Source organism: Grammomys surdaster, unplaced genomic scaffold (genome assembly GCF_004785775.1).
Source record: "Grammomys surdaster isolate TR1022 unplaced genomic scaffold, NIH_TR_1.0 514, whole genome shotgun sequence".
NCBI classification, from domain to species: Eukaryota; Metazoa; Chordata; class Mammalia; order Rodentia; family Muridae; genus Grammomys; species Grammomys surdaster.
In genome coordinates this window covers 1,462,474-1,489,119 of record NW_021604933.1, presented here as the reverse complement: position 1 = coordinate 1,489,119, position 26,646 = coordinate 1,462,474, and the positions used below count along the sequence as shown (strand labels likewise).

The following is a 26,646-nucleotide window of genomic DNA, read 5'->3' as shown; positions in this document are numbered from 1 at the left end:
ATGCTGGTACTTTAAAAGTTTTGGGGTGCCCTTTATAGTATGACTAAAGCACAACTACTGGCCAGCAGTCTCCTTTCATCTTGACGCTGTCTTGTCATGACTTGGGCTGTTGTTTCTGAGCTGTTCTTGAGTTCCAAACATCTGAACTATGTTTCTACCTTATGAAGACTGGACTGAATGCTACAGCCTATACTCAGGTAGAGCTGGTCTGTGATGGCTTTGTGACATCTCACTGGAATTCCATCTAACATTTTGTTGAGTGCCCTGGGGATATGGGAAGTAAACACTGTCATACTGGGGTCATTTCTTCATACTTTCTTCATTACACCTCTTACATTGATCCTGTCTAGCAACTTAGAGCCTCTTGTTGATTGCTAGAATGTAATTTTCATTTACTCAATAATGAGTTACCGAGTACCAGCCATGCCCTACAGTGTATGAGGCCTGCAACAGAGATGACATCCACCCTTGAGACTCACACCAGCATGACTGTCTCCCCCATAACAGCTTCTCCCTCACTGTCAGCCCGTGGAAGACACAGCCTCATTCTATAGTTCTGTCCACATTGTTGAATTTTTTGTTAGCCCTCAAAGCTTAGAATCTTCTAGAAGTTTCCTGATCCCATCTCTGGATCATGCATTAAAAAAAAAAAAGGACTAGTGGCAACACCAGTGCTTAGGGAGTTCTCGGTTCTATTTCTCCATGCAGAAATATGTCTTTTCCTGTCTCTAAGTCAGTTCTGCTTCTTTGGTCAAATTGCCTGAGATCCCATGGAGACTCATTATGTTAAAATACCTTTCCATGTGGAGCCTTGTCAAAGGCTTTTGGAAAACTAAGTAGCTAGGAGGCAAGTGCTGATCTAGCAATTGGGAGAGACCTAAGTTCTAGGTTAGCCTGACATTGGCTTCCCACTGAACTTTGGACAAGACTCAGATCAGTTTCCATTTCAGTTGATTCATCAATAAGATGAGAATGATTACACTGACAGTCAACAGTATAAAAATTTTTCAATCATCAGATGAGAGACTGTTTCTTAAAAATACTTTGCAAGGTCTAAAATGAAAATATAAGGGCTCATTATTTTGAAAATTCACAGCCTTGCCTTTATTCCTATGCACATTCCTCCCCAAAAGAACTTCAGTAAAGACATGCTTCCTCTACCCAACCCCAAGGGTGACCTTAGCACAACACAGACTCCTAGAATGAAAATTTATAGGACAGAGTTAAGTGTTAGGGTTTGAGGCCCAGTGTAAGGGTTCAGTGCAGTGTGTAAACTCGTAGAAACATGGGCAGGTCTGGGTATGATTTCATTTCCACATTCACTGGACATATAAATTTGCATAGGTTATTTAGCCATCCATGCCTCATCCACAAGCATGGACAATATTAATATTGGTGACAGATTTATGAGATGTGAATGCCAGACACATTGTCTGTTTTATGAAGAGTACTTCTTATTTGTCTAGGTAGAGTCTGGAGAGCTGGACCCTAGTCCATCCTACCTAAAATTTAGGATTGTTCACCAAACAGCCAATTTTATAATAAACTTTTGCTCATATTGTGTGTCTGGTTCTCTCAGGAAATAGATACATGAGTCCTTTTCTTTATATAGTATATAAAACTGGTGTCTGGATTGGGGTAGAGGAGAAGAGAAGGAGAAGAGATACAGTCCCAGTTGCTCTCCCACTCCAGCAGAATAGAGAGGGTAGGGAAGAAAAAAGGCCATACCTATGAAAGTTTGTCCCATTGATGTCTGTAGGATCTTTGCTTCCTTCATATGATGTCTATCACATCTAGCATGTCACCTTATCCTAAGGAGCAGGGAGTTAGAGGTAGGTAATAAGGAATGCTGCTAAGGGACTGAATCTAATTTCTAATGGGAATCAAACCAAAGGCATGGGATGGAGCTTAGTTCCATCAGCTTTCCCTATGGAAGCCTGTGCCTTCCAGAAGCCCAAGAGAGCCAGAGATCAGCCATAGTGTTCAGTATAACTCTCTCCTCCCACTCCATGGAGCCTCCTAGCTGGGAATGAAGCCTCGTTGGGCCACTGGCCACAACCATCACTCCACTGCCAGACTGGTTTTGCATGAATTTCTGTTTCATTCTGGTTGAGAAAATGCCTGGCCAGTATGCACACTGGCGGCTCAGCAGTGGGAGCAGAAATGGGGCTCTGGGACATTGGGACATTTCCACTGCAGAGGGGAGTGTCACTCTACAGAGCTTCTGCTGCCTTTCCTGTTATTTGTTTTCGTGAACATAATGGGAAATCAGCAAAGAGGAGCCTTCATTTCATTTATTTGTTCATTTGAAAGATAAATAGTGGTCAAGTAATCAAACATACAACCACAAAATCAACAGGCATCCAAGTTCAGGAAACTTGGCAGAAACAAGGCATTCTGGTGATCTGATGCATTATTTGTCACCAGTTGTGGTGTCCCTTTCTATCATTTAGTTCCTCTGAGTAACTCTTTTATTCTCCTTGATCTCTTAAGAGGTTGAAAATTATAAGGTAAAAATTAAAAAGGTTACATAATGGTCGCACTTGGAATGCAATGTGTTCTTCTGTTTTGTTATTGAAATCACTAACATTTCCCCAGAGATGCCTTTGGAAACCTTGTGTTAGCAGGATATAATCAAGTCCTCTACTCCCATAACTCACCTAGCTACATCCTCAGGAGTGCTTATCCCAACTTACATAGATGGTGCCATTCACATTCGGCAGGATGCTTGCTAGATCTGTGCACTTTTCAATTTCAGGGAGCTCTAGAAACTTGAGCCAGAGGCCAGATGAGCATTGTGTACAGTTGGGAAGTCCAAATCTTTTTTAGGTTTATTCTCAGCGATGGTGTGGGTGGGACATCTCTTCTGGTGGTTTCCAGATTGTCTAAATATTTCTAGGAAGGATTTGGGGGTGGCCCAGGGATTATCATTTCATAATCATCTAAGTATTCTTGAAAGGCTGAGGATGGCTCATGTCTGAGGCACATTTTTCTGTGATTTCCTTCAGTTGAGTCATGAATAGAACCTCCCGAGCTGTTTCAGGACTGATCATCTATTCTAAACCCTGGAGTGTAAGCTGCTGGCTTCTATGAACCAAAGCAGATCAGGGATGTGAAGCTTCTGGGATTGATACCTCTTCCAAAACAGAGCAGTAATATCTTGGTAGAATTTTCAGTGACTAAGCCTCTGTCCATATATCAAAAACATTTCTGCTAACAAATGTTAGCCTTTCTTTTTGTCTTTCTTATGTGTGATGATCCTCTGCTCTGAAGCTGCCTCAATTACACAACCTCGACCCTTCATCATAATACCAGCCCCATACTCAACCTCTAAAGACCAGCATGGCCTCAATGAACTGATCCCAGGGCATAGAAAACCAGACAACAAAAACAGATTCTTTCCAAAGCTCAGACTGTTCACTCCCTTCCTTTCTCTGTGAACTTCCATTGATAGACCACAGCAGGCTTCTGTCACTTATGTCTTTGGTTCTGAACTCTTAACTCTGCAGAGACAGAGTTTCCCACCTCTCTTGGCTGTTGAGAGTGTCTCTAGACTGAAGCTGGGCTGTGGGCACTACAAATCTAAACTCATTGTAGTAGGTTGGATAAGATGTCCCTCATGGTCTCAGGCATTTGAATGTCTGATCCTCATTTGGTTCTGTTATTTGGGGAAACTTAGGAGGTGTGGCTGTGTTGGAGGAAGCATGTCATGGGATGTGGCCTTTGCGAGTGAAATATTTCAACCACTGCTAGTTTGTCTTCTCTGCTTCATGTTTGTGGTTCGAAGTATAAGTTGTCAGCCTCCCATTCCTGCCACCATGTCTACCACTTGCTGCCATGCTTCCCTGCCATCACAGATTCTTATCCCTCTGGGATCATAAGCTCAGATAAGCTGTTCCTTATATAAGCAGGCTTGGTCACAGTGTTTTATCACAGCAAAAGAAAAGGAACGGATACATTTACCTGACCGTTTTCCCTTTCTGTTTTCTATAGATCCGAGTTGATGGGCCCAGGGGCAATGCCCTCCAGTATGAGACTGTGCAGGTGGTGGACTCGGGACCAGTCCTCCGGGACATGGCCTTTTCCAAGGACTATGAGCAGCTCTACATCATGTCAGAAAGGCAGGTAAGGCTGTTGAGCTCTGCTCGACATTTGTCTTGCAACTAAATACTAGCCTGTGGCTCCATAGAAACCTACAGGAGGCCAGCTGCAGAGAGGTGATTTGATTTATTTGGCTCAGTGTGTTTCCCTTCGGTTATGCTGCCTGGGGACTGGGTCTGCATATGTTGTAACAGGAATGGAACATTTGAAATATGAAAATATCCACGGGTCTAGGACAAATTCACTGACTTCAAAATGATGACATGGATATGCTCAAAGCCAACATTTCCTACATTGAAGAAAAACTCAAGGGTAGAATCCTAAGTTCTTGGTCAGATTTCCCCATAGAAAGGATAACCACGGATCAAAGTCATATTTCTGGTCTGAAGAGGTTTGTGTAATGGCAAAGATTTAGCACAGTAAGAAATCTCAGTGAGTGTCACAGAAGAGCCGGGTGGATGAAGGCTTCAAAAAAAGTCAGCGCCATGAAATGAGATGATGCACTGTGTGTTTCAAGCCCTCTTGTGTACCTCCTACTTTGTGGAATCTCTAGAAGATTATATGAAAGCCTATCTGTGAACAGAGAGTACATGGGGGATGGTTGTTGGCTAAGACTGAAGGACTTAGCAATGTTAGGTTTGGTTCTGGAGCTTAGTCAAGTGCTAAGTAAGTTGTTCAGGGGTCCTCAGTGCAGACAAGTGACCCATTTAGAGCAATCAAATGAAGATTCCCCTGGGCAATTCCATATAATTAAAGGTGTTTCCCATAGTCCTCTAACTCACTGCCCAGAGTGTTACATTCCACAATACATCACAGAACCCTCAAGTGTGGGCAGCCATTGTTGCACCTCTGCCCTATCATTTCTAGTGGGTCATATTGGAAGCTGTCCATCGAGCTCATGAATATAGATGCCTTGGCACTGAGTGACAGAGGCAGTGGCCATGAGGGACAGCTCTCTCTTTTATTCATCTTCATTACTGTGCCTGAACTCTCTGGAGGACCTTGCTGACAGAGTCTAGATTGTTCTGCCTATCCCAACTCCACAGAGTGAGGGAGATGAATTCCACATTATGCCACCCACAGGACTTGTGCATTATGTCCTGGTAACACACAGCAGCCCAACCCTCTATAGGAGCTTGATGACATCTTCTCTCAGTGTGGGTCTCTGGCTCTGCCAGCTTCAGCAATACAGGGATTCATTGTAGTGTCCATTGGAGTCCACCGTGCCTTAAGGATGGTGAAATATTTTGCTGTGGGATTGAATACAACTGACATGCAATGAACAGCTGGTGATGAATCCATCCTCCTGTCTACATCTTTTTTTTTTTTAATTTTCTTAATGTGATTCCCTACTCCTTACTCTTTGCTTAACTCTATGGCCATAGGAGATAGGTAGGAGAATGGCTTTCTTTGATGGGATTGAAATATTTAAGGAAGCCCAAGTCCTGAATTATGATATTGAACATTTCAACATGCCTTACCTGATCTGAAATTTGGAATTTCTAAACCTGGCACTTAAAATATGGAAGGAGTTTAAAAGATGTGACAGCTAAATGCCTAGTGTGAGTGATCAGTCCTCTCTGCCAACCCTGAGTGTGAGCATCCCTCTGCCTTTGAAGAACCCAGTTGAAGACTTACTTGTCTCTTTGTTTTCAATCTGCTCCTGTTTTCTCTAGTGTGCTCTCTACCTCCTCTGGCTTGGTAGTGAGGCATGCTGGGAACTTGATTATGGAATATTGAATAGGAAGGGAAGGCAGGAGTGATAAGGCCAGTTGTCCATTCATTTTGGAATTGCTCTTCACAGAAACGGAACATGAAAGTCAGAGGTTCCATTGCCTATGTCAACACTGGTGTCCAGTGGGTTGGTGGATTCATTGTGTAACACATTGGTTAATTATTGGTTATTGTGTTACACATTGTGTAACACAGGCCTTGGCACTACAACATTTGAGTGTATTTAGTTACTAGTATCTACTTTGACCAGATCCCTGACTGGAATAGCTTAAAGGAGATTTTATTAACTGATGAATCAAGGGATATAGTCCATCATGATAAAGAAGACTAGAGTGGTTCAGTTCATTGCAATTGGAGCTTGGAATGGTTTGCTTATATCGGGGTATTAAACAAGAAGCACAGAACTTAGGCTAGATGTGGGGTTAGATTGTAATCCTGAAAAACCTTCTCCCAGTCATTTTTGTCTACTAGGTTGGCCCCATGATCCAAAGAGCCTAGAACTTCTCACACCAGTGCCACCATCTGAGGACCAAGTGTTCAAACATATGAGCTTGTGGGGGATATTTCACACTCAAACACTCTTCTATTTGCTAAATGTAGTGTCAAGTAAGTTCTGGAGCTCATAAATGATCCTCTACTATCTAACAGCCAATGCTCCAAACAAAAAGTGACATGACATATATAGCAAGCTTAGCCATAAGGTTAATCCCTAGATTTCAAGGCAGACCTGTCCTTAACTGACTGCTGACCCCTAGACACTTTGTTTGAGTTCCACATCTGGTTTGCTTTCTCTTAGAATGTGATAAAACACTGAACAAAAATGACTCTGGAAAGAAAAAGGTTTCTGTCAGTTTACAGATCACAGTCCACTATTGATGGAAGCCAAGGCAGGAGCTCAAGGTCTGAAGTGAGGCAGAGACACTGGAGGAATGCTGCTTACTGATTTGCTCTCTATGGTTTGCTCAGCTGGTTTTCTTAGACATGATGATGGATGGCACTGCTGACAGTGGGCTAGATTCTTATACACCAATTATTTATCAACAACATCAACCACAAAAGCCTCACGACATGACCATAGGCCAATCTAATGGAGAGAATTCTTCAATTGAGTTCCCTCTTCCAGGTAACTCTAGTTTGTCAAGTTGATGAATAATTAGCACACTACCAATCTTGGCTTTGTTGTCTGCTACCTAAGAGTAACAGTGATAGGCAGCTTGAATAAGCCAAGAGTAACATGTACTAGTCTTCAGATGACTATTTTTTCCTTCATGAGGGTAAAGGCCTAAATATTCCTGAAGGATGTGAGTTAACAACATGAAATACCAAGGAGTTAGTCCTGGGATCCATGGCCTTTTCCCAGAAAGCCTCAACTAATATGTAGTTGAGGATCCGTGGACCTCATCCAACTCTGCTGTCTTGACGTAAAGCTGCCATTGATAATATACAAATAAACAGCTGTGGCTCTGCACAGTGCTACTTCATTCATAAAAACGTGTAGCAGGCAATAATGTTACAAAATTTGAGTTGGTCAGTTCTTCAATGGAAACACATTGAAGGATTCCCCTAGCATCGGTATCTTGGTGGAGCTACTGTGTGAAGAGGCTCAGAGAAATTCAAGAAGCAAAGACCTTATCTATGAGCATCAGGTTGTCTTTGGATTATTGTTTCTAAGGTTTCTTAACATCCTGGATGTCCTGTTACATCTGTGGTTGCTGCTTCTTGATCACTTGTGGTCCCTCCTCCTCTTTTGTTTATCCTTTCTGTGTTATATTATTCTTTAATGATGATATGCAGTCTCATGGCTTCACATCTCGTCTGATGCTCTCTACTCAGCCTTTCTAATATAGCTACTTACCTCATAGATATTGCCATAGAGGTACATTCTGTACACTTCCAAGTTAACAAGCCTAAGGCCACGTTTCTCATCTTCCTCTCTAGCATTCTGCATCTGTGGTAATCTCTATCTTACTTAATAACAACCTAATTACTAAAAACTAAAACTAAAAACTTTATAAACATCTTTAACTTCTTTTTCAATCCATGACTCTACAAAAATATGATAATTTCCCATATCACTGCTACCACTCTGGATCAAGACTGATATTTTCAATAGATTCCCATTTATTCTTTCTGTAACCTCCATTATTTTCCTCAACTTTTTCAAAGCAAATAATCCAGTTTCTTAAAGTTCGGGTTAGATCATGTCATTATACCAGCACTGATGGGAACCTACAAGGCTTGTGTATTTCTTTTATTCAGATCTGAAGGCTGTTTTTTTTGTTTGTTTATTTGTTTTTAATAGTATTTGGTATCCCACCTTGAACTTGCATTTGCTATGTAGTTACAGATAACCTTGAACTTCTGATCCCTTTGTCTCCATTACCCCAATGCTAAGATTATAGGCATGTCTCACTGTTTTAGTTTTATCCCTGTGGCTGTAATAAATCACCTAGACAGAAAGCCATACACTTTCAACTTAACGAGCCTAAGGCCACATTTCTCATCTTCCTCTCTAGCATTCCTCATCTGTGGTAATCTCTATCTTGCTTAATAGCAACCAAATTATCAAAGCTAAAAACTTTATAAACATCTTTAACTTCTTTTTCAATACATGACTCTACATCCAACACATATATTTCCAAAATATGATAATTTCCCACATCACTGCTACCACTCTGGATCAAGACTGATATTTTCAATAGACCCCCATTTATTCTTTCTGTGACCACCATTATTTTCCCAACTAATAAGCATAAGCAAATAAACTTAGTGGAAAGGTGATTTGTTTGATTTACAAATCCAGCTTCTAGTCCATCATATGGGAACGTCACAGTGGCAGGAACTTAAAGCTGCTAGTCATATCTACATTCTAGACCAGAGATATATAACCTAATACATGCTTGCTTGATTTCTTGCCGAGATCTCAATTTCTGCATGCTTACATAGTTTAGGACCTTCTGAGTAGAGACTGGTTCTGCCCACAGTGGGCTGGGTCTACCCACATCAATTAAGGCAGTCAAGATCATCCCTCCATGGGCATGCACATAGGCCAACACAAGGTAAACAGACCCTGATTGAAAAATCTTTTCCCAAGTCATGCTAGATTTTGGAAAGTTGGCAATTAAAGCTAACCGTCACACCCACCATACCCAGTGATACTTTTAATGCTCTATATTCTAGAACTTCTAAACTTATCACCCTCTATCTCACTCTGCTCTCATACCAACTCTGCAGAATCAGGGTAGGGTAAATAAGTATTCCAGTATTCCAGAGAAAATAAAATGCCCCAGGTGACAGTCCTCTGCTATGCCAGGCATGCTTCTACTTATGGGCCTTTGTTCTGATGATCGTTATGCCTGAAGTTGTCTCCAGGCATAGAACCATAAGACTGACTTTCTTCCAAGTCTTTGCTTCCAAGAGGTTCCTCTGAGATCCCAGAAAATTCCAACCTGCTATTCACCAGTTCCGGCAACTAACAACTCGTCATGTTTATTCATTTCTATCTAGGATATTTAGTCTCTTCTTGTATAGTTCTTATGCCTGTTATGCACAGTACTTACCTGCATGTCTTTCTCCTTTAGAATGTGAGCACCACAAGAACAGAAATGCAGATGTTTCATCATTTTAGTTCATGTATGACTGGTCTGCTTAATCTCTTGCGTTTGCCAACCTCCTGAGAAAGTTTCCCCTTGGCTATATGATGAGAGGCTCAGACAGAAGCATTCATTTTGAGTGTATGCAGCATGAGAACAGAAATGTTATTATGTTTTGTCTTTTTAGTTCACTTATGTATCATAGCCCCCCTAGAATTGTATCAAACATATAAGAATGCAGTATATATGAATTAAATGGATGAGAAAATAAACAGACTGAGCTCCTGGATTCTAGGGCCTTGAGTTTCTTGTTTCAATTATGTTACTATGGCTTGTTCCCATCACTAGACCCTGAAAGCTGACCAAAAAACACCCCAGGGTCTACATTTTCCAACATCAAGAAATGGTCAGACTTGCTCTTACACACAGTACAATGGCAGTCTGAATTACAGCCCATTTCAGGATTAAGGACCTGTGTCAAAGGGAGCTGGTGGAGAACCTGTGTCAGAGGGGTGCGGGTAGTGGAGAATGCCAGCCGTGACCCCCCTACACCTGCAGAGAGAGACTCTTCCACTCTTCTTTTGAAGCTCTTGGGATTGCCACAGGACAGTTGTCTAATGGAACTTTTGGTTCTGGTGCTGTGTCTCACCCAAGAGCAAGAAGGAGGCAGTCTAGTGAGCAGTGGAGAAACAGGAGAGAGACTGGAGGCTGTGAGCAAGCTACCGACTTCTTCTGCCACTGGTGCTTTTCTGTTCCTCTTGGTATAAAACCAAGTTCTAGACTTGGGCCCTTAGTTCCATGCTGTGACCCTGCTCAAAGTCATCCTGTGATTCCCTCCTGCTGCTCTTGTGCCAGCTTCTACTGTATCCCTAAACCTGTGCAGTACCTTCCAGATGAAGGACCTTTGCCAACTTTGCATGCCCTGCTGATCATCTATGCCTGCCTCTCTCTTGTGCTGCTGATTACCTGTCTAGAGATAAGCCCCCATCCAACACCAGCATTATTGCTTCTTTCGGACATTCTTGTTCCTTCCTGAATATTTTCCCTGTTAGCTTATTTTTCTTCTCTGTGCCTTGGCATGGAGATCCACAGAGGACTTTGTCTCTCTTGTGTTTGGAACTAAGAGAATGCTTTTTCTAAAATAAAGGCCCTAAGAAATCTTTTAAATTCCTGTGGGGTTGATGCCATGGGTAGAATCATAGGCCTAACTATAAGGCACAACCCTTCTCTGGAGGCCTTGGGTACTAAAGAAGATTTAGATGAGATGTTAGGCACTAGCTTGGGGTAAAATCCAGAGAGTGTTGGTTCTGTGAGCTCCTCACCAGTTCTGTGATGCCACTGCTGGACCTGAGGAATTTTCCACTTGGGCATGTAGTAAGAGGCCACAACAATAGGATCTGCCTTATAATCATCCTTGCCCATTCCCAGACTCCTTTTGTGATGCTGACCTCTGCTACCTCTGCCCCACTTACAATATATTGTATTCCACACTAGGGGAAGGAGAGTTTGGCAATCAGGGAAAGATTCTTCATGCATTCTGTCATCGTGGCACATAATGGACCTATAGACATAGAAGCTCCAGAGAATCTTCATGCTGGAGTTTGGAGCTTTTCTTGGATTCTAAATAACATCTCACTATGGTCCAGCTCTAAGTGTGAGAAAAGATGGTGGGATGGTGGTGATGAGGAAATCCACATGACAACAGAGATAGATAATAAAGTGGGCAGGTGACAGTATGTGTAGAAGACATCATATGCATGTATGCTATTTCCTGGCTCTGTAACTCCAACCAAGTTCCTAGCTCCCTCAACCTCTTTATTCATTGGATCCCCAACAACTATTTACTGAGCACCTACTGTGAGCCAGGCATCCCTTTAAATCTTAGGAATTCTGTGTGGATCCAGGCACCAAGATCATCTCCTTTAGGTATCAGTTTCTGGAAAAATGAAGGAATGTGTAAATTAATTGAATTATACCTAACCCTGTCTAGCTTCCAAATGAATGAGATTTAAGACCATGATTTCTTTATTTAACTTTGTGCAATTACTGGGGGGTTACCCCTAATCTACTTTTCTAGTAGCAGCTAGACTGGCTACTTCCCCAGATGTGCTCCCCAAATACTTGCTGTTTGTGTCTTCCGGGATTGTTTCTGTTCCATCAGTCTGTCCTGGGGGCACACTTCATTCAGGCATGTGCTTCTGGTCCATCACATCTAATGTAAGCCTCCTCTTCTCCTCATCCTCTTCCTCGTTCATGTTCCTTTTCTCTCTCCTCTTTCTCCTCGTGGTCCCTAATCTCTGACCACCAGCCCGGAAACTCAAACTCCACCTCTCTCTATTCTCCCCAGTAATTTGCTGTAGCTATTTTTATTTTACCAATAGTGTTAAATTGGAGAGCAAAGCTGGTATTTGTGGCAATTCACTAGTCTCGAGGCAACCAGATCTTAAGGTATAGAATTTAGCATTTGAATATTTAGCAGCACCAGACCAACCCCCAACAGGAATGCTGAATGACTTGTGTCAAGTAAGTGAGCACAGTGGAAAACCGACTGACTTGGGAGTAAAGCGGTATCTCAGAGAGTGACAGAGATGCTCTTTGAAAGACTGTCCCCAGGAAACTGTTCCTGGGGATGGGACCTTCTGAGCAAAAGTCATCATAAAATGAGGTGGCAGAAGGTGACTGTCAGGAGAGGAGACATCCAGGCTTAGAGAAACACAGCAAGCTCTGAGGTTCTGAGAATATGGAAGGGTTGCAGTGAGAGAGTGGTGTGTGGTGGTGAGGCCATTGTGGAGAGGGGAACTCATTTGCCATCTTTACAATGGGAATATAAGAAGTGTGGAATGAATCTATATGTGGGGTGAGGGTTAAATTAGATACATCTAGAGCATGCTTATCTTGACATCTGGTAGCTGACTACAATAAGCAAAAGTGGGTGCCTTGTTTAATTATTTGCAAGCTGTGCCATCAGAAGCCAGTACTTTGTGTCTGTTTTCTCACTGTGGACTCCTGGCTCTCACTCAGGCATCTCTGCTTTCTACAGAGACTTTTCCTTGGAGTGAATGAGTGCACAGTGCAGGTGTCAATGTCCTTTTGCCATGGCACACCTGACTGTGTCATTTATAGTTCTCTCATCCCCCTTCCTTTTTATTCTGCACAGTTCTAAGCATCGTTCAGTTGCATGTGTGTTTATGGGTAAGAGCACAGACACACGTGTCCACACACACCCTTGTTCCTCTTTCTGTCTGTCTCTGTCAGCCTCATTCATGCTGTGTGAATACATGTGCGCATGTGTGGTGTGTGTGTGTACCTCTACAATCATGGAGGAAATGTCTACACACTAGGAAACTACTGTGTAATTTTACAAACAACAGCAAGATATTGTCAACATCTTGTCAAGATGACAGGAGGGACTTGAGAGGAAATGTCAACAAGGCAGATCAAGAAGGAGATGAGATGATTGAGTCAAGGATCCTGGAGTTTGGGAATGACTCCAACAAGAGGAAAAGACTGTCTCTCAGTCGTGGAAGGCTCTACTTTGAGAGGCCCCAAAGAAAGGGTAGATTTTTCTGCCACTCCTACTCTCTCTACCATCCCACACCATAGCCCATCCTTATGTGAGGTTCAAGGGGCCCCAACACAAGTCCCCACTTTCTAGAGCTCTGCTTTCAGTATCTGAGCCAATATCATCTTTCATAGCATCCTTTGTTTTACTGGCTTCTGTTGACAGCAGGAGGCATCCAAGTATCTGGAGATACCGCTAAGCCTGTCCCCACTCCTGAGTACTTGGGGGCTGGGAAAGGAAGCTACCCCAGAGAGCAAGATGCAGGAGGGGCATCCCTGCCTTACCCCTTTAACACGATCCCATAAGTAAGCCTTTAAGGCCACTTTGTTCTATTACATGTCACTTATTGCTCACACAAAGCATCTACTTTGTGCTAGACATTAGTCAACACATCTGGGTCTTAACCTTGAAGGGATAGATAAATAGTCTTGATTCTGTCAAGAAGCGCAGCCTAGAGGTGGTGAACATAATTGATGCCTCACAGAGAAGCTTAGCAGGTGATAAGAGCTATGGAGAAAGGAAACAAGGCAAGGATGCAGACTCATAGCACCAGTAGGAACAAAGGCTGTGATCTGAGTCTTCAGAAAAGGATGTCAAAGAATAGAAGGCATCCAAAAGCATAAAGACAAGTAGCTCTTTCATGCTGTTTTTCCCTTCTCTGTTTTGTGGGGGTTTGTTTGTTTGTTTGTTTGAAGGCTCTTTCTTGCAGTTTAAGATGGTGAGATGGTTAAGCTGTCTTGAAGAAGGGAAATGGTGAGGGGGCATCTTTTTATTGTGATTTTGCCACACTGAGAATTCTGAGCATGGTTCAATGAGAAAGTGGGATTGTAGCTCAAGAAAGGTCTGTGGGTCTGCAGAGATGACTCTATCAAGACCAACAGCTGCCCTTGCAGAGGACTTGGGTTCATTGCCAGCATCCACATGGAGGCTCACAACCACCTGTAACTCCAGTCCCAGGGGATCCAGCATCCTCATCTGGGCTTCAGACACTAAGCACATGTGGTATACAGACATTCATGTAGACAAAACAAATGAAATAAAAGATTTAAAAAAAAAAGACTATGATACTTGGGGCTCAGGACTCCAAAATCTACAGTGTTTCTATCAAGTACTTCACATGTCACAGTACATGGCCACATGATTTTGTGCCTCAGTGTCCCTGATGATATTCTGAACATAGTTAATATGAGTTGTCCCAATCTTGAAACTGATATTAAGTGTGACAACCTTGGACACTAATTCAGTGGAAAATGCTATTGTGGAGAGTATAGATATGTGTTTTGTTTTGTTTTGTTTTGTTTTGTTTTGTTTTGTTTTGTTTTGTTTTGTTGGAGGTGCTAGGCTTATGCAGAAGCGGTCCCCATTCTATCAGCACTGGGTCTCCAGGATGCTCTCACCTGAGGAGTGTTCGACAATGATGCTGCCACTATTGCTCCATCATCCTTTTCTTTCCAATGGAGGACCCAAGTTGTCAGTTCTGGTTTGTCTGGATGCCTGACACTGTGACAAGCTGGTTTGGACATTTGCTCCTGGCACACAGACTGGGCTGTGTCTGATAGCTCCTGGGAGTGTGAACTTGAAATGTAGGCTGCCAAGTGAGTGACACAGAGCTGAGCCACCTTAGGCATTCACAAAGAGAAAAGCTGTTGCAGCAATTCACCCAGGCTCACCCAGGACGGAGCCTTTCCACTGGTCTGTAATGGATCCCAAAGGCTCCAGTGTGTCATTGCTGAAATCTTCTCTCTTCCACCTTGCTTCTCAATCAATGAAGAATGTCTCCATTTTGCAATTTCTGAGCCTCAGGGAGCAGGAGAAGAGACAGCTTTCTTCCCCAATTTCCTACTGTCCTCTGTGCTGACATCCTGGTTTTCCTTTTGTGCCTTAGCCCTTGAAATGGGAACATCCCCAAAGACTTCTCTGATCAAACATTCTCCTCCTGACTGCTTCCCACCCAGGATCAGTGGACAGCATTTCCAGAGTCATACAATAAACTGAAGCAAGAGCCAGGCTGGAAGACAGACCCAGATCCTATGATAGATTCTTCCCCAGGTCTCTTTTCATGAGGAACTGAGTTCTTTACGGTAGTAAGCAATACTGTCCATCTTTTTGGTTTTCCAGCAGGGAAGCTGTGCACCTTACTTTCAGAACAAACCTTAGAAAGAGGAGTCCCTGGGGATGCTGACAGTGGGTAGATTAAGATCCACCTCTTCTTCTGGGGTAAGAAAGCCCCTTAATTTGGTCTCTGTTGATTCTAGTCTGGTATGGTTGGGACTAGCGCCTTTTTTTTTTTTTAACAATATCTGGGGTCTCTTGACATACACAGAACCCCAGGAAATTTCAACTTTACCCTCTCAGAGACAGGAAGGGAAGAATCTCTTCCCCTTATACTTTCCAAACAGAAATGCTTCTAAATAGCCAGTCATGTAGCAGAAAAATCACTAGCATCTAAATATAATGACTTTAGTAGTAAAGCATGGCTTTTGGACTATTTGAAGAGGTAATCAGAAGGCAGAAGTGTGTACGATCTGGAGACTATGGGGGTTCATGGATAGACTATGAAGTTGGCTTTTCACCTAGGCCCATGAACTCTGCTCCTGGAGCAAATTGTTCAAGTTGTTTATCATCTGTGTTCTTGATGTTTTGGTTGCAAGCCTTAGACTTTAGTGGCTGAGCTACTACTACTCCAGTCCATCCTAGTCATTCATGTCATTACTACCAGAAGCTGTATTGTTGAGACCCGGGAACCTGAACAAACTTCTGCCTGGGGCTAAAGCCTGATTCAGTTCCACATACCACCCACTACCCAAGGGCCCTGATTCCTTCAAAATCCCCTGGGAAATCCCAAAGTGCAGTCCTTCTTCATGTTGCTGAGCAATACCTTCTAGGGTATGAAGTCTTGGTCTCCTGTTTTAATTAGACAAGACCATGTCCCCTGAATAGGTTTGTAGATATTCTTTTTTTTTTTCTTCTCTCTCTAGAGAAAGCATTTTAATACATTTGAGTCCAGCCTCATTGAATTCTTAGATAAACTTCATAAAAGATTGAGAAGCTACATTAGTTAGTTTTCACCTCTATGGCCAGAAATAACTTCAGTAACTTATGGCTCATGGTTTCACAGAGCTCAGTCTAGGTTTGTTTAGTTCCCTGTGCTTGGACATGGTATTGTGCCAGCAGCAATATGTGGTAGAGGAGAGCTCCTCACTTTATGGAGGACCAGGAAACAGAAAGGGTATTGGGAAGTAGAAAGGATAATGTATCCTCCCAAGGACTTACCTCAATGGCCTATTTCTCCAGCTAAGCCCCACCTCCTAGTTTTCAAGTACTTCCAAAAATACCACCAGCTGGAGAAACAACCATTTAAAACATGGGCTTGTGGGAAACACTGCCGAGTCACAGCTATAACCACAGCTGAAAGGAGTTTCTAGTGCCTATCTTATAGGACATTTAGGATAGATGAGAAAATAGCCTTCCCTCTGTCTTGGAACAAGATGTTATACAAAGGCAGAACACTGGCAGACAAGGGAGGGATGTGAAAACAGACGAGGTGAGAATTATAAATAATTATACAATAGACAGGTTCTATAAAGGAATATAACATGCATATGTATATTTATATAAAAGAATTGCTTAAATGGCTTATATGATAGAGGGTGAGTAAACCAATGGCCACCTGTGTCATGGAGACACTGAGAATAATAAAGTCAGGGTTCAGTCCTCTCCCTCAGCAGTTCCAATCGGGTGAGGAAGGTCCAGAAAATTCATAGAAAGTTGTTGGTCTTCAGTACATAATGAAGACCAAAGAGGCTGAAGTCAGATGTCTGTGAAGGACAGTAATAGCAACAGCAGCAATGGAGATAGATACGTTTGCCAGCAAGAAGCTAAAGCAAGCAGTCAAGCAAAAGCACTGTGCTCCTCATACCCCCTCATAAACGATCAGAAGGTACCATCCACCGTTGGGAAGGGTCTCTTCCCTTCAGTTAATCCTTTCTGGAAATGTCCTGGAAGATAAACTCAGAGGCATGTCTCTTATCAGGGTCCAGATGCCATCAAGTTGACAATCAAGATTAGCCATCAGGGCTGGTGACTAGGACAAGTGTTGACAGCTCTCTCTCCACTCCTGAGCTCCATTAAGCATCTGTCTCTGGCAATTGCCCTGACCATCACTCCTTCTCTTAATTTGGTGTCAGCATCCTGAAACTTTGGTGCACTTGAAGTGCCATTCTTAAAGACAACCAGCTGGAATGCTATGTAAAGCATCACAATAGAGGACTATCATGTAGGTACACAGGCCCTTGGGCTACATGTCTACTGGCTCACCTCCTGTTCTGGTGTGATTACCCAGATTTTCTGTGAGTTTGGGATTGTTAGTGAGCTTTCTGCTGCTGTGACAAAACATCTGCAAAAATCAACTTAAAGTGGGAAAAATTATTTTTACTCACAGTACTACTTGTTTCCATTCATAGTTTCTCTTGGACTGTCTATGTAGAACACAATATCAGGGGACAGATAGTAAAGCAAAGAGGCTCACTTCGTGGTAGTTGGTAAGGAAGGGTGGTGATCAGAGAGAAAGCAGAGATAAGAAATATCCATTACGAATGTCAGCTTCTGGGCTGGAGAGATGGCTCACGGGTTAAGTTCACGTGGTGGCTTATAACCATCTATAATCAGATCTGGTGCAGAAGGCTACATAGTAAATAAATAAATCTGAAGGAGAAGGAGAAGAAGGAGGAGGAGGAGGAGGAGGAGGAGGAGGAGGAGGAGGAGAAGAAGAAGAAGAAGAAGAAGAAGAAGAAGAAGAAGAAGAAGAAGAAGAAGAAGAAAGAAGAAGAAGAAATCCGTGCTTCTATGACTTTTATTTCCCAGCTAACATTTCTATCTTCCTCTTGCCTGTTGCTACGACTCTATGGCATCATATTGCTCATGGTCTAATCACTGTTGAGGGGCTACACATTTGAACACTGCTGCATTGGGGACCAAGTCACGAAAACATGAGCTTTAGGAGACGGCATATTTTATATCAAACCATAACAGAAAGAGAAATGACAGTCATAAGCAGGATATGTATCTTCCCTGTTACAAGGAAGCTGGTCTGGAGATTGAAGCTCTTGAGATATATCTTGGGTATATTAGATCTGTGGAGGATTCTGGGTGACTCACTTTCTTGCCCAAAGTCCCATGTTTGGAAAGCTAATACACATTCCCAAGTCTTTCTCTCCCTATCCTCTCTGACTGGAAGTAGTGAAATTCTATGTATTCTAATTGACTGGCCCTGGAGTTCTCTAGGAAAGAAATGAGAAATCTTAGGTACTTAAATACATTGTCTATTCAGTTTGATTAGTTGAGACATTTTCAAAAGCAAGTAGGTGCCTGTTAATGGATGCCATTGTTCAAGATGACCGCATGGCTTTAATGTTGTCATGTGACTTTACCAAATGAAATAGAAGAATAAAAGGGGAAATTACAGATGGCAGAACTGTGTCTCTTGTGAGTTCCTGAAGTACATTTAAGTAGTGCAAGAAGACAATGGAAATGTGAACATGAGACTCACTTGGTATTGGAGGCAGTGGTTTCCAGGGAGTAACTAATGGTGGATGGTGGGATGAACTGCATATTTGTTTAAAGAAAGTTGAGCAGAACAGAGAAGCAAGGGAGGAATGGGAGTAGCATGTTCTACACTGGTGTGGCCAGTCCCACGATGAGCCTAGAGGTGGGTCAGAGCTGGAAATACCATTGCTGCTGGCTGGTCCTGTTTTTCCACTTAACTTTCAGCAGGTTATTTGACCTCTGAATATTCGAGGCTTCTCACCAGCAAAATGAAGGTATATGTGTACCCATTGACTGAGTGGTTACAGCGAATAATTTATATAAAAAAAAATATGCCTACAGTTCTGAGAACCCTGGCACATGAGGGATCAATCACTCTCAGCTTTCAGACTGTCTGTAATGGCTATAAGATTGTCCAGATTATATTGTAAAAATTCACCCAAACTGTATTCTTTCCATCACTTATAAGGTCATCCCCATACCCTTTGAATTTATTTTAGGCCTGGTGGTTTTGAGAGCCATGAATAATAGAAAACAGACAGGTAACTTTCTCACAACCTAAGTCAGTGCTACCAAGGATTCTTCAGACATCCTATTGGCTATATAGTGCCAACCTCACTTCTCTGAGATACACAGCCCGTGACTCAGTTTACCACTTGTGCCTGAGGTTGCCTTCATAAGTTCTATTCCCCTGCCCATAAGACCTGGAGATACATAGTCCTTGTTAAAATGCAGGGTCTTGGGCAGCAAAGGACCCTACACATATAAGCAAGCTTGCCCACCAGTCCTACCTGGGTGCAGGATTCAGCAGCTGTCAATCTGGCATTTCCAAGAGTTCACTTCTTGGAGCTAAGGAACAGAAAAGAAAGTTTCTTTGATCGGATGCATCTGGGGAAATCTGAGGCAAGTAGATAACTCCACAGAAGCATTTCTTGAATGTTTAATAGGTTGATATTATGAATCTGCAAGCTATGCTGACCATGTGGGAGGCAATGTCACTCAAATCTATCTGGCCTCAGCACTCAATTAGCCAGGAGCCCTGAGAGCTGAGAGTGTACTGATGGACCCTTGGTAGGGAAGACTCAACTCTCTTTTCCCAGCTCCTGTCGTCTCTCCCTTGTCGTTATCTGCTTTCCCTGGCTCTGACCTTGATCCTGCTCATTCCTTATGCTCTCCTGACTCTAGACATAGACAGACTTTCAGATCACAGCACTAGTGTTCTGGGGGAATAAAAATTCTCTTCAGCAGATCCTCAAGCCCCTCCCCCCTTATAGTTGGGCAGAGATTCTCCTTTTAGCTGACTGACATCTGGACCGATCAGGCTTCCAGACTCTCACAGGTCTTTGCATCCTAAGCTCCCTTTGGCTCTGAGCTCAACCTTCAACTGCAACCTATCACCCAGCATCCCTTTCTAAAATTTATTCATTTAATTGAAACCATTGCAATTCTGCCTCCAACCTATGCTTGCCGTTAAGTGACACAGTTCTAATGGGGAGTTGCATCTTCTCAGATGGTTTTTATCATCCAATGTGTACAACATCCAACAGTTAACACCAAAACACAGGCCATCCAGGATCCTAAAATTCACAGTGCTCTGGAGGAATTTGTTTATCTATTATTTTCTTCCAAAAATATCGGAGATCAAGCTCTAAAGCATCCAGACTCACATTTTCTGATCTTTTAAAACATATTATTTTGTATGGATGGATATTATTCCTGTGTGCATATCTGTGTTTTGTTTGAGTGTATGCCTATGTACCATGTGTGTGCCTGGTGCCCACAGAGGCCTGAGAGAGCATCAGATCCTCTGAGTTACAGATGGTTGTGAACTATCATATGGGGAGCTTGTCCTCTGGAAGAGCAGCCAGTCCTATTGATGTCTGAGCCATCCCTTACCTCTGTCACAGTACTTCAAAATTGCACTTTAATCCTTAAAGACACTGAAAAAACCAATCTACTGGTGTAAGGAAAAAGAATCTTACCATTTTTACTTCCTTATATTTATTTTTGAGATTATAATATAATTATAACAATTCTCTCTCCTCCTTTCAAGCCCTTCCATGGCCTCTGTTAACATTGATGTTACTTCTTAAAATTCCTATTTAAAGCAAGAAACTTGGCCTTATTTGTATTTCACACATAGTTGATACTTGCTCCACCCCCACTTCTGGCCCTATATCACTGATGCTTGCTCATCCTATGGCAGCCAGTGACCAAGAGGAAAGCATGGAGCTCTGTGGGCATCACGGTTTGGGGAGAATAATACCACCAGTCTTTCTAGATGATCCTGTTACATATTACACTGGATTTGTAGTTTGTGACCGTCATTATCAACATCATAAACATGACCCTGTAGACAACATTTTTATGATGTTTTGCAGTCCTCTGGAAGGGACCTTGATTTATTTATTTATTAATTTTTTTTATATAACACAGACATGTGATACGTTGGGAAACTTAATTAAGCAGTTTTCTTTTAAAAGAACCAAAATGTTCCTCGTTCATTGACCTTTTCAGTTCTGACAAGCAGCTGTCAGAAAATGCCACTTTTCTGATAACTTTGAAGAAAATAAGCATTTCATCTTACCCTTCAGTATAAAGGTAATATAGCAACAGTGAGTAGGGAAGCTAGTCCTTGTGGATGGAGAGGATGGGGTGGGGAGACCCCGGTGGGGGAAGACTGTTTGGAATATGTTTTATCATAGTATGATTTGGTGCAGATAATGAGTGAGCCACTTGAAAAATTTATACCTAAAAACTTTGAAAATGTAGTCACAAAACCTTCTAGCTCCTTAAAAGTCTTCCAGATGCAAAACTTCAGAGTATTCGGCTCACTTGCTAAGATGTGTGTAAGAACTCAGCCCTGTCCTATGAATCATAAGAAAGCTGACTGACACCAAGGAAAATGGAAATCTAGTAGCCAACCTCCAACACCAATCTTCCCCTAATTGGTTCATGGGCCTGAAACAATAAATAATTAGCTTGAGTTTGTCAGCTTAGCCAGCCATGCCCACCTTTGCATCTTCGTTTCTCTATGGGATATACTTCCCCATGTGGTAGCCATTGATAAAAACTACTGAAATATATTGAAGCCCAGAATTGGGTTTCTATATTATTAATTGCCAAACAATGACTTTAAAAAACTGAATGCTAAAACATCATTTCCACTGGTAATAATAAGAATTTTTCTCGGTGATAGTAAGATATTTTTATTATTCATTAATAAAATAAAAATTGTGATGCAATTTTACCTTTATGGAGATTGTTTTCAGTGGTAGTGATACCAGGGTAGAACCCTGGGCCTGGCAAATGCCAAACAAGACCCCTACCACTTTGGTTTGTGCCCAGAACTGTCCTTATCTTATCTCATGTCCTAACTTTTATATGAGTTTTTAAATTATTAAATAGTAAACATAGTGGGTTTTTTTTGGTGTGGATGCGTGTTTATGTGTTCATGTGTGATATATGTATGTTGTGTGCACACATGAGTGCAGGTGTACATGCCTGTGTGTATATGCATGGAGGCCAGAGAAGGATACTGGATGGTCTTCCCTGTTCTAGTTGGTTTTATGACAGCTTGACACAAGCTAGACTCATTAGGAAGGAAGGACTTACAGCTGAGAAAAATGTCTTCATAGCATCCAGCTGTAAGGCATTGTTTTTAGTTAATGATCAACTGGGGAGGACCCAGCCCATTGTGTGTGGTACCATTCCTGGGCTGGTAGTCCTGGGTCCTAAAAGAAGGCAGGATGAGCAAGCCAGGGGAGGTAAGCCAGAAAGCAGCACCCTCCATGGGCTCTGCATCAGCTTCTGCCTCCAGGATCCTGCCCTGTTTGAGTTCCTGTCATGACTTCCTTCAGTGATGAACAGTGCTGTGGAAGTGCAAGCCAAATAAATCCTTTCATCTCCAACGTCTTGGTCATAGTGTTTTATCACAGCAATAGAAAGTTAACTAAGACATGTCATGTCCTATCACTTATATCTTAAAGAAGGGAGTTTTCTCTGTACCTGGAGCTGGCCAATAGTCAGAGAGTTCCAGCCATCCTCCTGTCCTGTGGCACTGGGGTTACAAGTATGCAGATGGTGATTCCTGGCTTTTAACTTAGGTGTTAATCTAATTCAGGTCCTCATGTTCTTACAGTAAGGGCCTTTATGCACTGAGCTGTCTCCAGCCCCAATGCTGGGCTTTCTCATGGCATTTCCCCACATGTGTAGCAGGCACTTTGCCCATGTTGGCTGCCATTACCCTCCTTTTTACTTTGCTCTGTTATGCTGGCCCCCTTCTTCTCTCCAAATAGTCCCCCTTCTATTTTCCTGTTGGTGCATGTGTGTTTAAAAGTCTAGATGCATATGTAAATCATAAATATTTAAATATATATTTAAACCTAGGTTCTTCACATGAAAACAATCATTCAGGATTTGTCTTTCTGTTTTCCCTCCAGCTATCCATTTATTCTTTGCCACATTTCATTGTTATTCTGCTTCCCATACCAAATATATATGTGTGTATGTATGTGTGTGTGTGTGCGTATCCTTTATATATACTTTTAAAAATTAGATTCCACATGTAAGAGAAACTAATATTTGTCCTTGTCCTTCTAGATCTGGCTCTATTTTTCTTTTCTTTTCATAGCTTGGTAAGCCCAGTTTCACTCATTACCCGTTTTCCTGAAAATTACACAATTTCCATTCTACTTTTTGCTTGAATATACCTCATTTTCTTTATCCCTTTATGTGATGTCTATCTCATTTCTTTATCTTCTAATTGTTAATAGATCTATTAACAAAATGATCTAACCAGCAGAATATATGTTCTTTAAAAATAGTTAAAAGGCTTGATTAAGAAGTGTGCAACACCATGTAGAGACCCCTGACCACGTCAGCTACTTCACACTTCAGCTTGGATCTAGAACCTGGATTGGAGCAGTAGGGAATTAAGAAAGAAGCCCCACCACCACCACCATCACCACCACACACAAACATGTACAGCTAGTGTCAAATGGGCTGTGCTGTTCTGACAGAGCCACACCTACTAGCACTGAAACCTGGAACTCACTATGTTTATTATCTACAGCACAGGGAAAGGGCTTATCTAGTGTCAGTAGCAGGCCTCTGTAGGTGAGCAGTATCAGGGTAGAAACATAAGGAGGAGGAGCCTGAAGTTGCTAGTTCTTACACATACTAATTGTTGGTAAACAGTCATACTTGGACCAAAGAAAGAGGCTTTGTCAATTCTAAGCCTGAGTCATACGCAGGAAAAAATTGTTGGTATTCCATGGGTCCAAGGCCTTAGTCTTTCTCATGGCTGTGCCCAGGTCAATGATTCCTTAGAATTTCACTCACTCAGAGCTTCCTTTGCTCACTGAAACCATGGATGTGGGTTCATCAGTAGCTTCTTTATAAACTATTCTCTAATTTTTACATCCCTGTTGGCCTTCTTCACCGTCTCCTTTATACCAAGGCTTTGCTCTTTACCCACTGCTCAGAAATTTCTAGAGCCTGCTTTGAATCAGAGTGAAGGGCAGAATGTGGTTAGCTTCCTTCTTGCTGAGTATGTGTCCTCTGCCTTCTAGCTCTTTATATAGTCCATAGCTATGAGTAATGCATGGGAGATTCTCTCTTGGAGCAGTAAGAAGGAACTTGTTGAGACTAGCAGACTCATGTCCAGATACAGTGTTAACACTGGTGAGAAGAGTGTGGCCAGAATGACCCCTGAAACTTGAGGGCAGTCACCATCAAGACGAGTCTATCAACCAGGAATCTATCAATGTCCCCATCCCCACATGCCTAAAGAAGGAGATACCTGAGACCACAGCAGGGAGATCCTGAGAAGAGGAGCAAGGGGTTTCAGGGCAATGGCTATAAGGCTAGAGACTTCAGGCAACTCGTGAGCTCAAGGACAACCAACTCTCTTGAGAGACAGGCTTCACAGAGACAGCTCATTTAATTGGGAGAATAAAGGCTTCTTAAACCTTTAGATAGTGGGTAGGAGTCTCCCAGAAGAGTATACATTATTGGCTGGTGTCAGGGTGCTGAGGATGCCTCTTACTCATAGAGAGGAATTTCAGATATTGCTGGATATAACCTTATAAGGAGAGAAAGTTCATCTTGGTTACCCGACTACATATCTCCTCTAAGAGGCAAAGGGTAGGGGCATTGGGTTGGGGTAGACATGGCTGGGGCATTGAGGGGGCAATCTTACTCCTGGTGGTCTCAGGATGAGATCTCCAGAGTTTGGACATGCCTCAACCCTACCCTTGTTCCAGGCTGGCTCCCCATGTCTTCCACAATTCCCCAGTCCCACATATCATCAACACAGGGCATCTATTAGCCTAAGGCCTTTGTCAAGCCAGGGCTGCCCTTTCTCACCAGCGCTCCTGTTTCCTATTCATTTCATTCTTCCCACTTTTGGCCTTGTCTAATCTTTTGTTATCCCACCATCCTTCTTTTATCTCCATCTTCTAGCCCGTATCCTCTTCATCTTTACCTTCACTTTTGTTCTAGTCCCTCCCCATGGAGGGAGGAGGAGCCTATATAGGGTCAGGCCAGTGTTGTTTCAAACTGCCGGTCATGGCACATTAGTAGGTCAAGAAATCAATTTGGTGGGTCATGAAATCAATTTAAAGTGTCATGACCAGAATTTTGTTTTAAATGGAATAAAATAAAATAGTGTCTGTCAAACATAGTGAGGATAAGTACTGTTTGTTTTATTGCACAGGCACCTGGCGGTGCGTCCCTAATTACAATGTAAAACAAGTCTCTTGCATGGGCTACTGATAGAATGAAAGGTGTAGTCTAGAGAGGATGCCTCACCTATGTTGGCATCCCATTGCCCTTGGTTTTGAATGTTCATCTCACATTTCTTGCCATGATAATGTCATTTTCTGTCTTCCCATTCATTTTTATTCAGGCGAGTTCTTAATCTCAGCAATTGGTCTTCAACAACCCTCTATGGGTGTTTTCATAGATAGCTATGGAGTAGGGCCATAAGGAATTGGGCAATCAATCAGTCAAGTGGCAGGCAGGACTCAAGTCTTTGTTCAGGACTTCTGAATCTCCTTTCATTCGTGAACCAGATCAATATTTTCTAAGCTGTTACCACAGGAAGGCCCGGGTGGAAAACAAGTGAATTTGTACATCTCTGTAAAGAAATGGAGGTTCCCTCAGGACCTCAGGGACCAATATCTGGGAGCACAGTCTACTCCAGGCATTTTCCAGCTGTTCTACTGGCTGGTAGTATCAATAAGGAAGCATAATTATAACCTGCCACAATGTGCCAACATTCTCCAGTTGGGAAACTGTACTCCATGACATTGAACAGCCTTGGAAATCTTTGTTCCCGCAATTCTGTGCGGGTTTCCATGCTACAGATAGCCACAGATGTACAAGGTATGTTTAGGCCCTCTAGGAGCTTCCTCTTTAGTGCTTGTTATTATCATTTGCAGTTTGCAAGTGATGCTGTGTGGTCTGGGACACAGTCAGCCTAGTGATGGTGAACACTTACTCTCTAGTCTCCTCTCCTTGCCTTGACACTTGAAAGTCTCATTTGTTTCTGTGGGAGAAGAGCCCCCACCACCCTCAAACAACCTTCCAGTCTTGTTATTTCTTAGTTATACACATCAAGCTGGGGCAAGCCAGTAAGAGAGGCACAGAATCTGATGGTTCTCCAAATGCCAAATCCTGCTGCATTCACCATGTGCACTGAACAGGAAAAAACTAATTACTACCTTTCTAAAGGTATGAGCATGAGTGAGATATGCCCTTGACAGTGGCCAGCAGAGGTGCATCCTGCAAATCATCCCCCCCCACCACCACCATAGAGCTGCAAGTCTCTCCTAGAGCCTTTACCTCCTTGAAGACCCCTGCCTTAGGCCATTAGCAAAGAGGCTGGTCATTATTAACTACTTGGCATTGACTGATGCCACTGAAAGGGAGTTCTGGCCATGCATGGACTGGTGGCAGGCATTCAGTTGACCCCTGGAATTTAGAGTTTATTCTGCTGTGAAAAAGAAATCTACTAGAGGATGAACAGAAAATCCCTGGTTAAGCAGACTGGAGAGAGAGAGAGAGAGAGAGAGAGAGAGAGAGAGAGAGAGAGAGAGAGGGAGGGAA

The 26,646-nt window shown here is 42.5% G+C and overlaps 1 protein-coding gene across 1 annotated transcript in view; it reads left to right on the top strand.

Moving 5' to 3' along the window:
* Positions 1-3,993: 3,993 nt before the first annotated feature.
* The window catches only part of Plxna4 (plexin A4), a gene marked incomplete at its 5' end in the record, with an annotated part of 162,376 nt that continues 139,723 nt past the window's right edge, over positions 3,994-26,646 (top strand). Inside the window, one exon of the mRNA XM_028781690.1 lies at positions 3,994-4,125. Coding sequence (XP_028637523.1) covers positions 3,994-4,125 — 132 coding nt within the window. The remainder of the gene's footprint in view (positions 4,126-26,646) is intronic.